At 38.6% G+C, this 14,599-nt stretch overlaps 1 protein-coding gene across 2 annotated transcripts in view; it reads right to left on the reverse strand.

Annotated features, from left to right (window-relative positions):
- Positions 1-9,540, reverse strand: part of LOC124544909 (sodium channel protein Nach-like) — a 110,396-nt gene extending 100,856 nt beyond the window's left edge. For both annotated transcript variants that reach the window (XM_047123643.1, XM_047123644.1), the window contains exons 1-2: positions 9,409-9,540; positions 1,869-1,999 (exon numbers count right to left, since the gene is read on the reverse strand). In XM_047123643.1, the coding sequence (XP_046979599.1) occupies positions 1,869-1,999; positions 9,409-9,453 (176 nt within the window). In that variant the 5' untranslated portion in view covers positions 9,454-9,540. The remainder of the gene's footprint in view (positions 1-1,868; positions 2,000-9,408) is intronic.
- Positions 9,541-14,599: the final 5,059 nt, after the last annotated feature.

A 14,599-nucleotide genomic window follows, 5' to 3' on the forward strand; every position in this document is an offset into this window, starting at 1 on the left:
AATCTTATCCTTATGATCCCTATATGAGGGATTGTAGTATGTTCCTAGAGTCATCATTTGAAGCAGGCTCTTGAAACTTTTTTAATAGACTTTCTCGCTACAGTTTATGGAAGAATGTTCCATTTCAGTTCCTTCAGTATGTCTGTGATGCTCTCCCGTGTAGGAAATGAACCTGTGACCATTCATGGTGCCCTTCTGTGTATATGTTAAATATCTACTGTTAGTCTTATTTGAGATAGATGCCTCACACTTCTGTAATATTCTAAAACCAGTCAAATGAGCGATTTGTAAGCAATTATTTTGTAGACTAGTTGGATTCTTGTATCACAGGAATAAAACAAACCTCAAAATAGGGGAACATAATATGTGATGTACCACAAGGTTTAGGTTTGGTTCTGCTCATATTCTTAATCTTCATAAATGACTTTCCAACGACATTAAAGGAGAGTTCAAAATGTGTGATGTTAGCTGATGACACAAGCATATTGAACAAGAATCAAAGTTAATCTTAGCATACACAGACCAGATGAGAACTGAACAGGCACACAAATAGTTCACAGCAAACAGTTTCAAATCCTAAGTCTTCCTGGCAGAGCAAAACAATGTGCCAGACCAAGAGCCAACCTCAGGACCTTTACAGGAAGTTCCATATGAGTGCATATTCTGCTGCAGAGTGAAAATTTCATTATGGAAACATCCCCCACACTGTGGCAAAGCCATGTCTCTGCAATATCTTTCCCTCGAGGGGTGCTAGTCTTGCAAGTTTTGGAGGAGAGCTTCTATGAAGTTTGGAAGGTAGGAGATGAAGTACTGGTGGAAGCAACACTGTGATGGTGGTAGTGAATCATGCTTGGGTGGCTCATTCTGTAGAGCACTTGCCTGTGAAAGGCGAAGGCCCATTTTTCATCTTGGTCTGGCTCACAATTATAATCTGCCAGGAAGTTCAACATCACCACACAATTCACTGCAGAGTCAAAATTTAATTCCACTTTAAGTCTTCTTGTCATGGAGACTCATATTATTCAATTTCAAAAATTAAAAATGATCTGGTAGTATAAGAACTGAAGGCCCACCTGGTTAGCCATGCGGTCTAACGCATAGCTTTCCGGGTGGGAAGGCATGCCAGTCCCTTGCACAAATCCATCTGGCGAATTAGTGCTGGGGTCTGGTGTGCTAGCCAGTCTGTGGATGGTTTTTAAGGCAGTTTTCCATCTGCCTCAGTAAATGCAGGCTGGTTCCCCTTATTACGTCTCAGCTGTACTACGTCAGCGATTGCTGCACAAACACTATCTCCACGTATGCGCTCATCAGAATTATTCTACCCTGCAAACATTTGGGGTTACACTCATCTGGTGTGAGATGTTCCTGGGAGTGGAGTGGGGGGGGGGGGGGGGGGGGAGGAGGGGAGGAGTCAACAGCGGACTGAACCACACGATAATAACCCTGGGTGCAGTGTGGGGCAGCGGTGGGGTGAGTGAACTGTTGTAGCCTTTTGCTCGGTTGTGAACCACTGAGGGCTACAGTGGGGACAGAGCCTCTCTGTCGTTTCTAGGTCCCCAGTTCAATACAATACAATGAGAACTGAACATTAATGATTACACTCTCAATAAAATGTTGTGTATAACAGTGCTTGGGGTCCAGGTGTACATCAAGTCAAAATGCACTCAACACATGTGACTAACCAAGAAGATAATCTCAGTGTCTTTTGCGCATAGAAATACTTCTCACAGTTTTTTGTTAAAAAAGGGCAAAATAAAAGTTATCTACTATGTTCTTTACCAAATTTATCTATCCATTTCTTTATCTGGTAAACCGGAAAAAAATATTAGATTTCCATATTATATTCTACTCTAAAACATATCACTTACTTTGTTTGCCAGCTGTTAATTGCAAAGCAAAGACCAATTTCTGTATCCAGAGGTAAGAACTGTTCACAGCAGTGGAAAGTGATACCATTCCATGTACAATTAAATATGAGACCATTACATGGTGTATGAAACTGAAAAAAGTCACAACAATCACAATAAATCTTACATAACTGAACAATAAAAAAGAAATTAGTGTTATCTGCCTTATTTGAAAGTAAGTGAAATCCCACAATAATGTCTTTTTATACTTATGATTTTTTCCTGTAAATAGGATTGACTTTGATTGCTGGATTTAGTCATCTGTACATACAATGCGCATGGTCTATGTTCCAACAGGTGAGAAAAGATTCACATTTGTAATAGGCTTGCCTCTTTTGTACATATGGTGAAAATGGGAAAAATAACTTAAGTGTAGAAATAAGGTAACTGGGTAGAGAAAAAAATCTACTCCCTAAGCAGCAGCATAACACACACATAAAAGATTATAATTATACAAGCTTTCAGAGCCAGGTGCTCCATCTATGGGCACGAAAATCAGTACTAGAAAAGATGTAGGGGCATAGTGTTGAAGAAAGAGCCACTGGCTCTAAAAGCTTGCCTAATTATAATCTTTTATGTGTGTGTTCTGCCATTGCTTGGTGAGTAGATTTTCTTTAGCTATCCAGTTAACCTTATATTTTGAAAAATTGATTGTTTTAGTTTTTATATTAGCCCATGTAGCCATCATTCCTTCTTATGTAACCTTCTTGTCAACCTTTGCTGTCGTCTGTCTTGTTCAAACTATCATATGTTTTCTACCTTACGTGTTAATCCATTTGCTTATTTATCTGTACCATCATCTTTAATCAACATTTTTCCCCTTCATCTTTTCTAGTACTGATTTCCATGCACATAGATGGATCCATTTTTATTTGAATATAAGAATTCCATTGTTATTTATGAATTTGCACATACCAATTTATGGTTCACTGCACTGCAGGGCCTTCTTCCGATCATCTGTCGCCAATCTATTCACAAATGTGATGGCTATTTTCTTTCCCACCCTCCTTTAAATTGCTTATACACAATTCTCTCACATTTTTGTGCATTTGTTTTTTGACAAATCACTTTCATTGACTTTTACTGCCGTCTCCTACATTAGTCTACTTTAATCACCAAGCTAAGTATTTTACATTTTCTCCTATGACTTTCTCTTTCTGATTACCCAGTTTACAAAATTTTGTATCTTTTCACGACTTTCCCAACCGATTTTCCCCCCAAATCATTTTTTATTGTATAATATAGCCCACTTTCTGGTGAGAAATTCTCATCCACTTATTACCTCTTGTTAAACATTGTCTGCTCTCACAATGTTCGTATTACGAATTTTTTCTGATTTTTCACGAATTTTTTCCTTTCTTTTCTTCCATTTTTCTATCTTTTTTTCACCCTCTGCTTACCTTATTTGTCACTCCCACGATTTCTAACACTTCAAACTGTCCTCTCTTGCTATAATGAATCCCATCACATGTTACATCCATTCTTTTCAAAAACCCACTTAAGCACTACCAAAACTAAGGTGCTACATTCTGTTTCTTGAAACCTGCTTGTCCCTTGGAGTTGCTCCAAAATGCTCAACATTGAAAGTCCCTATTTCTGGATGTAATCCTTGTCTACACCAGGCCCTTTTACAGTTTCAAAAACAGCAATCTCTTGCTCTTACCTGGCTAGTCTGTGACATATACGCCTTGTCAGCCAATTTTCACCAGACTTCTCTCATTGTACAAAATCCTGCAGTTGTCTGCCCCTCACGTTTCCTTGGATGATATCAACTGCCAAGCCAACTTCAGACTGCAACAAAATGCCAGAATTCACCTCAAAAAGCTATCCCACCTCCTCCTAAACTATCTGAACAGTGGTGTTTCCCTTCCTGTCCCTCTGCAGCTCCATAAACAGCCACACCATCAACCACCACTCCTCTCATACAAACCTCCTTACAATTCCACAGTCTTCACCAGTGCCTCCCAGACCAAGAATAACCCATAATCACAAGAACTAGTAAGAACAGTACAGTGTCCTCGGCCTCTTGTCTAAAGCACTCTCCCCTCCTGGGTCACAGTTTCAGCTCTAAACCTGCATTTGATCATGCTGCTGTGGTCAAGGACCTACTTTCCTGCACACATAGTGTCAACTGGAAATATCGCTTTGCAACCCAATCCCAAAACCTCTCCAACAGCAAATGTGACATTGAACTCTGGCTTGCCAACTTGATCCATGACTACCACCACCACCACCACCACAAAATCATCCCTTACAAACCTGCCAAGAATTCCTCACATCCAGCATTTCTTCACAACCCTTCCTCAGGTTCCTACATGACCTTAACCTGTTCTCTACAGAGCTCCAGGCTCTATATTTCCAAAAAGCTGATGACTCCATCGTTATCCTCCCAGCAGACAAAGGATCTACCACTGTGTTACTTGACCAAAAGGAGTATGTTAGTGTAGGTCTATGCCAGTTGTCTGACACCTCTACATACAGTGTCTGCCATCAAGATGCCATCCCTGTGATTCAAACTGACCTTAAACTCCTTAAAACCTCAGGTCCCTCACAAGGACTAACTCATCAATCCATAGAACTTCTCACTCCATCCAAACCAAGCATCCCCACTTTTTACCTTCTTCATAAGATCCACAAACCCAATCATCCTGGCCATCCTTTAGTTGCTGGCTTCAAAGCACCCACCGAACGTATATCTGCCTTAGCTGATCAGCAGCTGCAACCCATAGTACAAAGACTTACCTCCTATGTTAAAGATACCAACCATTTCCTAGATCGTCTGAAATCTGGCACACTTCCGTGACACACCTTGCTTGTCACCATTGATGCTACCTCCCTCTATACCAACATCCCCCACATACATGGTCTGTCTGCTGCTGAACATTTCCCCAGTCAGGCCCACCTGATTCCAAACCTATGACATCCTTCCTACTCACCTTAATTAACTTGATACTTCACCTCTGAGTGGCAGACATACAAACATCAGGGGCATGGCCATGGGAACCAGGATGGCTCCTTCCTATGCCAATCTTTTCGAGGGTCACTTGGAGGGGTCTGTCCTGGGATCCATAAGTCTTCAGCCCCTGGTTTGGTTTAGGTACATTGATGACATCTATTCCATATGGATCCATAGTGAGGCTGACATGTTAATATATTCTCCCATTTAAATCTCACATGGTCATATTCTGAATCCTGTGCTACTTTCCTTGATGCTGATCTCATCCTCAGCGAAGGCCAGCTACACACTTCTGTCTGCATAAAACCTACTAACAAACAACAGGACTTACATTTCGCAGGTGCCATCCTTTTCATGTCAAACATTCCATCCCATACAGCCTTGGCAGTCAAAGCAAACGTATCTGTATGGATGTGGACTCTTTACAGCAATACTCCACCATTCTCACCTCAGCCTTCACTGGACATAATTACCTCACCAGCCAATTTAAAAATAGATTTCCCGGGCCATCACATTCAATCTCAGTACTGCTGGTACCTCCAAAGAACAACTATGGAGCACCCTGTTGCAAGAAGTGCCCTATGCGGCCTCCTACAACCATCTATACCTGCCCTGTAACTGGAAAAATGTATACCATGAAAGGGAGAGCCATCTGTGAGATGACTCATGTCATATACCAATTGTTATGTAAACACTGTTGAGCCTTTTGCATCAGCATGACTACCACCAGATTATCACTTACAATGAATGGGAAAGGTGGAGAGTGTATACTAGCAACAGGCAATATACTGCTGCAGAGTATGCTCTACAACAAGACATTTATGACCTCGATGCCTGTTTCACCACACGTGCCATCTGGATTCTTCCCCCAGACACCAGTTTCTCAGATCTCTGCAGGTGGGAACTAGTGTTACAACATGACCTTGGTTCTCACCACCCACCTGTCCTTAATTTATGTTCATTTCTTCCACCCCAGCGTTTCTTAACAGTAACTACCCAGTTCTTCACTCTGTTTTAGTTTTCTACATCTTTTATTTTCTTACCTGTCTATTTTTTGTTGCCTTTCTCCCTCCTCTGTTACATACAAGCATTTAGCTTTTCACTCTTATTAACTTGTACGTGATGGTAAAACAGTAATATATGTCTTGCAGATTACCCTGTCTTCCACCATTAAGCTCTCTGGTTTTCAAATCTCATGCGGTGCAGTCCCCAACAATCAGTCTTTCCTTCTCATCCTGACTCGTAAGTCTCCCTGACCTGCAGTTCTGGGTGACTTTCCCAAAACCTACCCCTTTTCCTAAACCTCTCCAGTGCTTTTCCTTTACCCCTCTACATTCCCTTTCAACCCTTGTGCCTGAAGAAAGGGTCACTGGCTCCAAAAGCTTGCCTAATTATGAACTTTTTATGTGTGTGTTGTGCTGTTGCTTGGTGCGTGATTTTTTCATCTACTCAGTTAACTTATTTAGTTAAAATTGATTGTTTTCATTGTTATAAGTATAGAAATAAAGCATACACAAATGGACAAACAGGTAAAATGTTACTGTCTTGAACTGAAAGCACCAAACAAGAACAGACAATTATGATCCTATAAGTAAGCAAAAGCAACACCCCTATCAGTACCAAATTGAATTTCAAAGCAGCAAATACAGTAACAAGGCAATCATTAATGGATAGATGAGTGAAAAAGGACTGTAATAAAATGGATATTGGGAACAATGGAAGAAAGGCAGAATGCCACATCTAATGAACCAACAAACCAAACCTGGAAAAAAATCAGGATTTTTTTTCCCCACTGTAGACACTAGCACAAAAAAGTGAGGTAAGTGATCCAGCAAAAAGTAATACATTTCCTATATCTAATTTTAAATTGCTCCAGCAGAATGTTCAATCTCTGTTCAATAAAGTAGAAATAATATTAAATGATGTGAATTGTACCTCTGTGCTATGTTTCACTGAACACTGGCTTAAGCAAGATATATTAGACTTGACATATCTCCCGCAGTTTAAACTTGCAAGCATGTTTTGTTGGAAAACATTGAGTCATGGGGGTGCCTGTGTATATGTTAAAGAAAATGTTGAATTCAGCAATGTAACTAAATATCATAATAATATCATAATGTGACCAGTGAAACAGATAAAGAACTCTCTATAGCTGAATTACCAAGGCAAAACAAAATTATTATTTGCATGTAGAGGTCACCAGATGGAGATAAAGAAGTGTTTTATAATCACATGGAGCAAGATTTTAAGAAATTCGCTCCCCCCCCCCCCCCCCCAAAAAAAAAATAATAATAATAAAAAAAAATCCAGTAAATTCAGTGATGATATAAATTTAATTCAGCACCTTCTGTGTCCATCACTGACTTAAGTTTGATAAATACAAGTAAATATACCCATAACACAAAAGTGGTGAACACAGATTTTAGTGATCACTATGCTCAAATTCTTACAATGAATATTGCAGAAAAGTAAAAATTCCGTGGAATAAAATGCACTGTAAGGAACTACAATACAAAAAGAGTGAAATATTTTTGTTTACTCCTGAAGGGGGCAAACTGGAATGAAGTACACAGCTGTAATGATACTAATGAAAAATATGATAAGCTGATGGCCACATTTAAGCATTTTTTAAACAATAGCTCTTCCCAAGAAAAGAAGCACATTTAGCCCTGTTCAAAAACAGATAAGTGGAATACAAAAGAGATTAAGATATCATATGAAAATAAGGGAGATTATATGAGTATTCAAAGCAAATTACTTGTCCAGATTTTATTACCCACTACAAACGATACAAATAAATACTAATTTAATAATAATTTTTAATTGTGCCTGTCTGCAACTTGGCGTGTTTTCTTTATGATAAGTAGCAATCTGTCATTTCCTACATTGTTGAAATATTAACACAAGTTATTTAAAAAGCAAAAGACTACAAAATTACACACTAATGTGTAATGCTAGAAAAAAATCTGAAGCAACCTGGCAGATCATGAAAAGAGAAATAAGTGCAAGGTCAGATAATCACAACAATATAGATCTGTTTGTGAATAACAATAAGCTAACTGACCTGAAACAATTGGCTAGTGATTTCAACCATTATTTCTCAAACATAACACAGCAGCTGGTAAATATACATAAGCACAAACAGCCAAACAATAAGAGTTCACAGTCAGATCAAAACATTCATGCAAATAGATCATTCATGTATCCACTAACATTATTGTATAAAATTATAAAGGGATTAATTAATAAATGTTCAGTGGGTGCTGGTGAGATAGTCCAAACTCTGCTGATGGGAAAAAAGGAAATCATCCAGCATCATGGAAGCTACATCAATTCGCCTCATAGAACAACAGCAGCAGCTGCAACAACAACAGGAGGTAGAGTTGTTACTGAAACTGCTTTTGTCAAGGGTATTACCAGACACAGTTTTCCTACTCAGAAAATTAGCAACACTATCAGAGTCAGTTTCCCTCTCATTCAGGACATACGCACACTGTTAGCTAACTACTCTTCCCAAAGGTATCTTTTGATTGCCTCAACGCTAAAATTCCACCAATATCACAAACTTCCGCAACAGTCATAACATTCCTCCATAACTGATTTGCAAGAACAGAGCTGCAAATGCGATTTCACCAGCATAAACTTGGGATGGAAGGCTTCTTTGCCTTGATTCCCAGTGTTGGTGTTCTGCTGGCTCCCGTCATTAGAGGATATCTTTCAAATTGCACAGTTCTTCAGAATCCCCCAGGGGGCTAATGAATGCTTCATGGCAAGACCACGAGTTGTGGTGGCCCAGACACCACAGTGAGCTCCGCCCTCACAAAGCATACACAGGGTGAAACTCAGACAATAGTAACATTGTGAATCATCAATATCATACATATCCATGACATCTGAATCTCTGATCACACCTTGTCACTGGGTACAGAGGCAAATGGACACTGTGGCCACAGTTTCATTGAATAATTGGCTAACATAGGCACCTTTCAAGCATTTTGTAGCTGTTGGGGACAGTTCTGTTTCCCTTCTTCATTGCCACAGCCTACAAGCAAATCACATGACCAATTTGTCATTAATCGCCTTTCAGTTACCAACATTTTTTGCTTGGACACAGTTACATCATTTGGGTTTTCCAGCTTTGATGAGGTCTAGCTTATTTCAGATGCAGTCCAGTCCAGGACCTGAACCATCTCAGTACTGCATTCACACCTATGTTTAAATCAGATGTGGGATGTGTTCAGACATCTAGGCTTACATCACCCTCCGCCCAGACACGTCATCTTGATCCTGCCATGCGAGACCAACTCCAGTCACCCTACATGCAGCAAGCAAACAAGAGCTCAGCTGGAAAATTCAGGAGGCTGGGGTAGTCAAGCCCATGAAACCAATGCAAGGGACACCTCACTAACCGTCATGCAGATCATCTGGAATCACTCTATAGCATGTATAAATGTTAAATTTAAACTTTTTGCATTTGATATGGCATTCATAATAATAAGGAAGTTTGAGAGAGATTAATAATTACACTCCACTCTCATTACTTACCTCCTTCTTGAAGGTACTGAAAAAGCTTGTGATTGCAAGAACCATAACTCATCTCTCTCAAAATAAGACATTTAGTCTCAATTTGAATTTCAGAAGGGGCTCTCCACAGAACACACTATTTTTCAATCCATGAAATAGCCTTTGCAAATTTTAAATGACAAGACAGTGAGGTAAAGAGGGAGAAAGCAAGACCATAATTAAATGTAAATCACTGTATGGATAAATGGTACCTCAAGACAATAATTTGGATGGTCAGCATGATGCCAACTCAGAAAGTTTATTATAGTTGAAAAACTAATTCCTTCCATACAGCAGGGAAAGGTCACAAATATGATCAAGTGAACATGCATATAACTAATCAACTTTGAAAATATAATGTAATTGGATAGATGAAATATCTACTTGTCAAGCAATGACAGGAGAAAACACATATTAAGATATTGAAATTTACAAGCTTTCAGTGCTATTGGCTCCTTTTTCTGGTAGAGGGTTTGAAGGGAAAGAAAGAAGGGTGAAAGAAATGGACAGGTGAAGTTTAGGAAATTGGGAGAGTTCAGAAAAGCCATCCAGGTGAAAATGTCTGTCTGGGTTGACTTTCCAGCTCTGAGTCTGTGTTGTGAGCCATTTGTCAGCCTTTCTTTATTTAAGAAAGCCGATAATTTTCTAAGGAGTATTTTTTCTGTAATTCTACTGACGTCTGACAATACTCAAAATGGCCTATAATTGGCAATTTCATGTTTTGCATCCTTCTTACATAGAGGTGTTACTGTTAACATTTTTAGTCTTTTTGGAAATACACCACTCTCAAATGATGAATTTACTAAGTGTATTAGTGTTTCCACAATATGTTGTACTAGCTTTGATGAGAGCATTCTTCAAAAGAAGCACTAGTGAAACAATTGAATTCACAACATCCAGAGATTTAAGTCACTATATGACACTATCGTTTATTTGGAGAGGTGCATATGAGGCCTGATGATGGCATAGTGGAATGCTGAAACTGGTAGCCTTCAAAATAAAATAAAATAACTCCACAGTTACATGGCTGTTGGAGAATTTCATTGATATTGGCAAGCTCCTCTGTATGGTGAGTAGCAATCTATCCTTTTCATAATTTTGTCGATTATAAGTTATAACAATAATGGAAATTCCTGGATAAAACATGTAACAGAAAACAGCAGTCACACTAGCCTTCATGCACTAGCTCTTTTTCCAGCAATAGTACATACATTCACACACTCCCATGGCCATTGCAGACTAATTATCCATACCTGATTATTGAAAGCAGTTCCCTGCATTGATGGAGGTGGGAAGTGGGTAGGGAAGGGCGTAAGGAGGGGCTGGAGGGAAAGAGGCAGGCCTTCAGACAGATGACATCATAGTCACACAACAAGATAAAAAAAGTAGAAGATACACCAAAAAAGGATGTAGGAAGAGGGCAGGGGGATTGAGGGGGAAGGGGGAGGGAGGGGAAAGGAGAGAAAGGTGCCTGCATGGCAGTGGGGGGAGAAGTAGACTGGTGGGAGAAGGCAGTGCATGATCTAGATGGAGAAAGAGTGCTATGGATAGAAGAGAGAAGGGAAAAGGCAATGTGAGGCAGAGGGAACAGGTTAACAGAGGCCTTGAGCAGGGTACTGTGAGATTGTACAATGGGTTGGAGAGACAAACCTGTGGATGGTGAGGGTGTACAGAAGAGATTTTTTGACGTGGAATGTGTGACAGCTGACAGAGTAGGGATATCATAGCTGGTTGGTGTGCTTGATATGGACAGATACCTTCATGATTTGTACTCATGGAAAGGACAATTTTTGCTCTTTGCTCCACAGCCTCAGCACTTATCTCCAAATCTGCTTCATCTGAATGTAGAATGTAGAATGCAGTTTATTTGTCTCATAACGTACAGTTACAAATCAAAGATTTTTGTACTGGAGACACATTAAATTACTTCAAAAAAATAAGGTTATAATAATTAACATATTTCAGCAGGCATGAACAATTTAACAAGAACATATATAACACTTAAAAAATGGTCATTTAGCATTGAAATCATGTGCACACACAATAATTTAAATTTATCTGTTGCTTTATATTCAGATATTAATATCATTTTCACACACCATTTCAAACAGGACATAACATTTTGTTTGCTTAAGTTGTTCTTAATGGTATCATGTTACTCATTAACTTGATACAATAAATTACATTTTAAAAATTTGTATACAGTGGAAGTAATTGAAATTAGATTTTCTGCATAATAAATTTTTCTATGACTTCAATTAAGTGATGCATTTTGAAAATTTTGAAAGAACTTTTTTCATAATTTAATGCAGAAGTATTGTTGAAGTAAGAGCTGAAGTTTAGCAATGTGTCAGTGAGGGTGAAATATATGTATTATACTGTCCTTTATGTTTTATTTTTATTAGCAATTAACCTGTATAGGGAAAAGAAAACTATAGACTGACTAAATTTAGTTTCTCATTTAATCTTGAGAAGTATCAGTCAATGTAGTGAAATTTGTGTATGTGTTTGTGTGTGTGTGTGTGTGTGTGTGTGTGTGTGTGTGTGTGTGTGTGTGTGTGTGTGTGCGTTAGTGCGTGCGTGCGTGGGTGTGGGTGTGTGTGAGTGAGTGAGAGAGAGAGAGAGAGAGAGAGAGAGAGAGAGATTTTTTTAAAATTATTATATTAGACATGAGAGCTGAGATAGTAATTTATAAATAAGACATATTTCTGAATGGTAACAAGAAGATCCTAGTCACATTGTGCACACACAACTAAGAGAATTGTATTTGGATTCTGGCAAAATACTGTGGTTGCTGTAAGTTAAATTAGCAGACTGAAAGTGATAACTCTGATTATTTTCATGTATAATAGCACAATAATATTAAAATAAACTGAGAGAGATTATTTCATAACTTTTTTACCACACAAGAAATAATTACTTCTTGAGAAATTTGTTTCAGTCCTTCTTGTGGACACTGTTCAGCCACTAGCCTCTTGACTTTTGTGTTGTAGCAGGCATCCTTTGTAAAATGGGCTTCACCATTAAAGAATGTTATTTCTGCATATATTTCATCAAGGTCAAAATCATGGATACCCATACTCCTGCACAGATAAAAAACTAGTCTGAACGTTATTGGAACTGGCCATTGACAAAAAAGAAAATTAACTATCTACTTTCCATTGCATTTTTGCTGTGAAAATGTGCATTGATTGTCTCTTAGTATAAACAAATTTAGAGTAGGGCCTATGTATTATTCACATTTTCTCTGTTTGGGGATCAGTTGTCAGCTTTGTCAACATACCACACAGGTAACAATAAATTTTAGTAGCCTCAATAAATAAACACTGAAATTTTTTGAGTCCTTTTAATCACTCTCATAGTGAAATTAATTGCCTTCTCATTGTTTATGAGAACCATAACAGACATCGAAAGAATTAAGATGTAAACAGGATTCTTACTAGGTTTACACTCCTTGGTTTACATAAGGACTCCTTGACTAGATAATTTCATTACACAAATGAAATATAATAGTGATATTCATTCTTTGGCTGTGAACATTAATTTCCACTTAAAGTTTAGTTGTAAACTCAATATCCTGGTGATATGGATATGATAAATGTAGCAAAAAACTCACTGTAACACACTGAAATGTGCAGTTTTATTCTATGATTTTATCATGTAACATTCATGCATTGTAATTGCCTTGTGTTGACTATGCCAAACATCACAAAAATCAGAACACTGATAGCAAATGTCAAAGTTAGCTCCATCCTCATCAAGACAACACTATCTTAATACAGCAATCATATGCTATGATTTGACCAAATAGGGAGTTAATTTGTTCTTTCTTATATCAATGCTTTTAACAAGCAATATAGCTGTGTAATTGCCAGGGTAAATAAACACATGGTTACAAAAATGTACCAAATACAGACAAGTGCAGTCAAGCACATGCTCATCAGCTGACTTTTGGAACCTGAAACCCAAGGCTTAGAGAAACTGTAATGTACTGGAGAACTTGGAGATTGCACACCGTTGCAGATCCCCTGACACCTTTAAATGCTAGAAGGCAGTGTAGTGAAGATGACATTCTAAATAATATATGACTATCATGTCTACCAGTGGACATCCAAACAATCTTTACAGAACACGCTGCCAATCTTGACACCCTGCCCAGACAACTGGTTATGTACTAGAGATGTAACTGTATACTGTCATCACTGCTGTCTCTTTCAAAGTTGAGGATCTCTTAGAGACACTTCACACACAATTAGCAGAACCACCCAGGCAAGTACCAATGCATAACTTAAATGACCTATGCACTTTTTTTGAAGGCAACATTCTATGAGCAGAAGTAGACACCTGCATGCACAAACAAATATATACTGATATCATCCCAATTTTGATGCACAATGCTGCCAGGTTTGCTCATCTTGTGATAAGAAAAAGAAATGGAGATGCCAGTAGAGAAGGTGACTGGCTTCCAAAGATATAGTTATGTAGTATTTGTCACAGAATGTGACTGACTTCCATGACAGTAAATAGACAACAGTCATTTTTATGCTGCAAATGAGTCAACCACCAGGACCAATAGTTTTGTAACATTGCTGATCAATTTTCATCCTTGGCACTGGTTCATCTGGAGATCCATGGCTACCAACATGACTACCCAATTATTGGAGCAGATTTTCATCAACAATGGTTCAGTTTAACAATTTGATGGACAAGCAATAGATGTTTTCATCACACCATGGACACTGACATTTGGGTGATCGTTGGTGAGATTGTATGCTGTGATGACCTACTACATCAGTTTCCAGACATCACTTGCCCATCACCTATGTTAGTCCTATAAGACATATAACCACACCACACACCACATTGTTATGATGTCTGCCCCCCCCCCCCTCCCCCAATTCATGCAATAGCATGCAGACTGACACTGAAAGGCTGAAGGTGACCAGATAAGAATTCTCTCTGTTGCTAACCCCCTAATTGACATATGAGATGACATGCTACCTGTCATTTTGCTGTGTGCACATAGCTGAGGTTCTCATCATGTCACACAACAATGCAGATCATTTAGACCACACTGGACAGATATTTATACAGCTATAAGCACATGGCTTGGTCATTAATCCATCCAAATGCATCTTTGAAGCTTCAGAAATGCAGTTCCTTGACTGCTCAA

The sequence above is a fragment of the Schistocerca americana genome, chromosome 8 (assembly GCF_021461395.2).
Source record: "Schistocerca americana isolate TAMUIC-IGC-003095 chromosome 8, iqSchAmer2.1, whole genome shotgun sequence".
Classification (NCBI taxonomy): domain Eukaryota; kingdom Metazoa; phylum Arthropoda; class Insecta; order Orthoptera; family Acrididae; genus Schistocerca; species Schistocerca americana.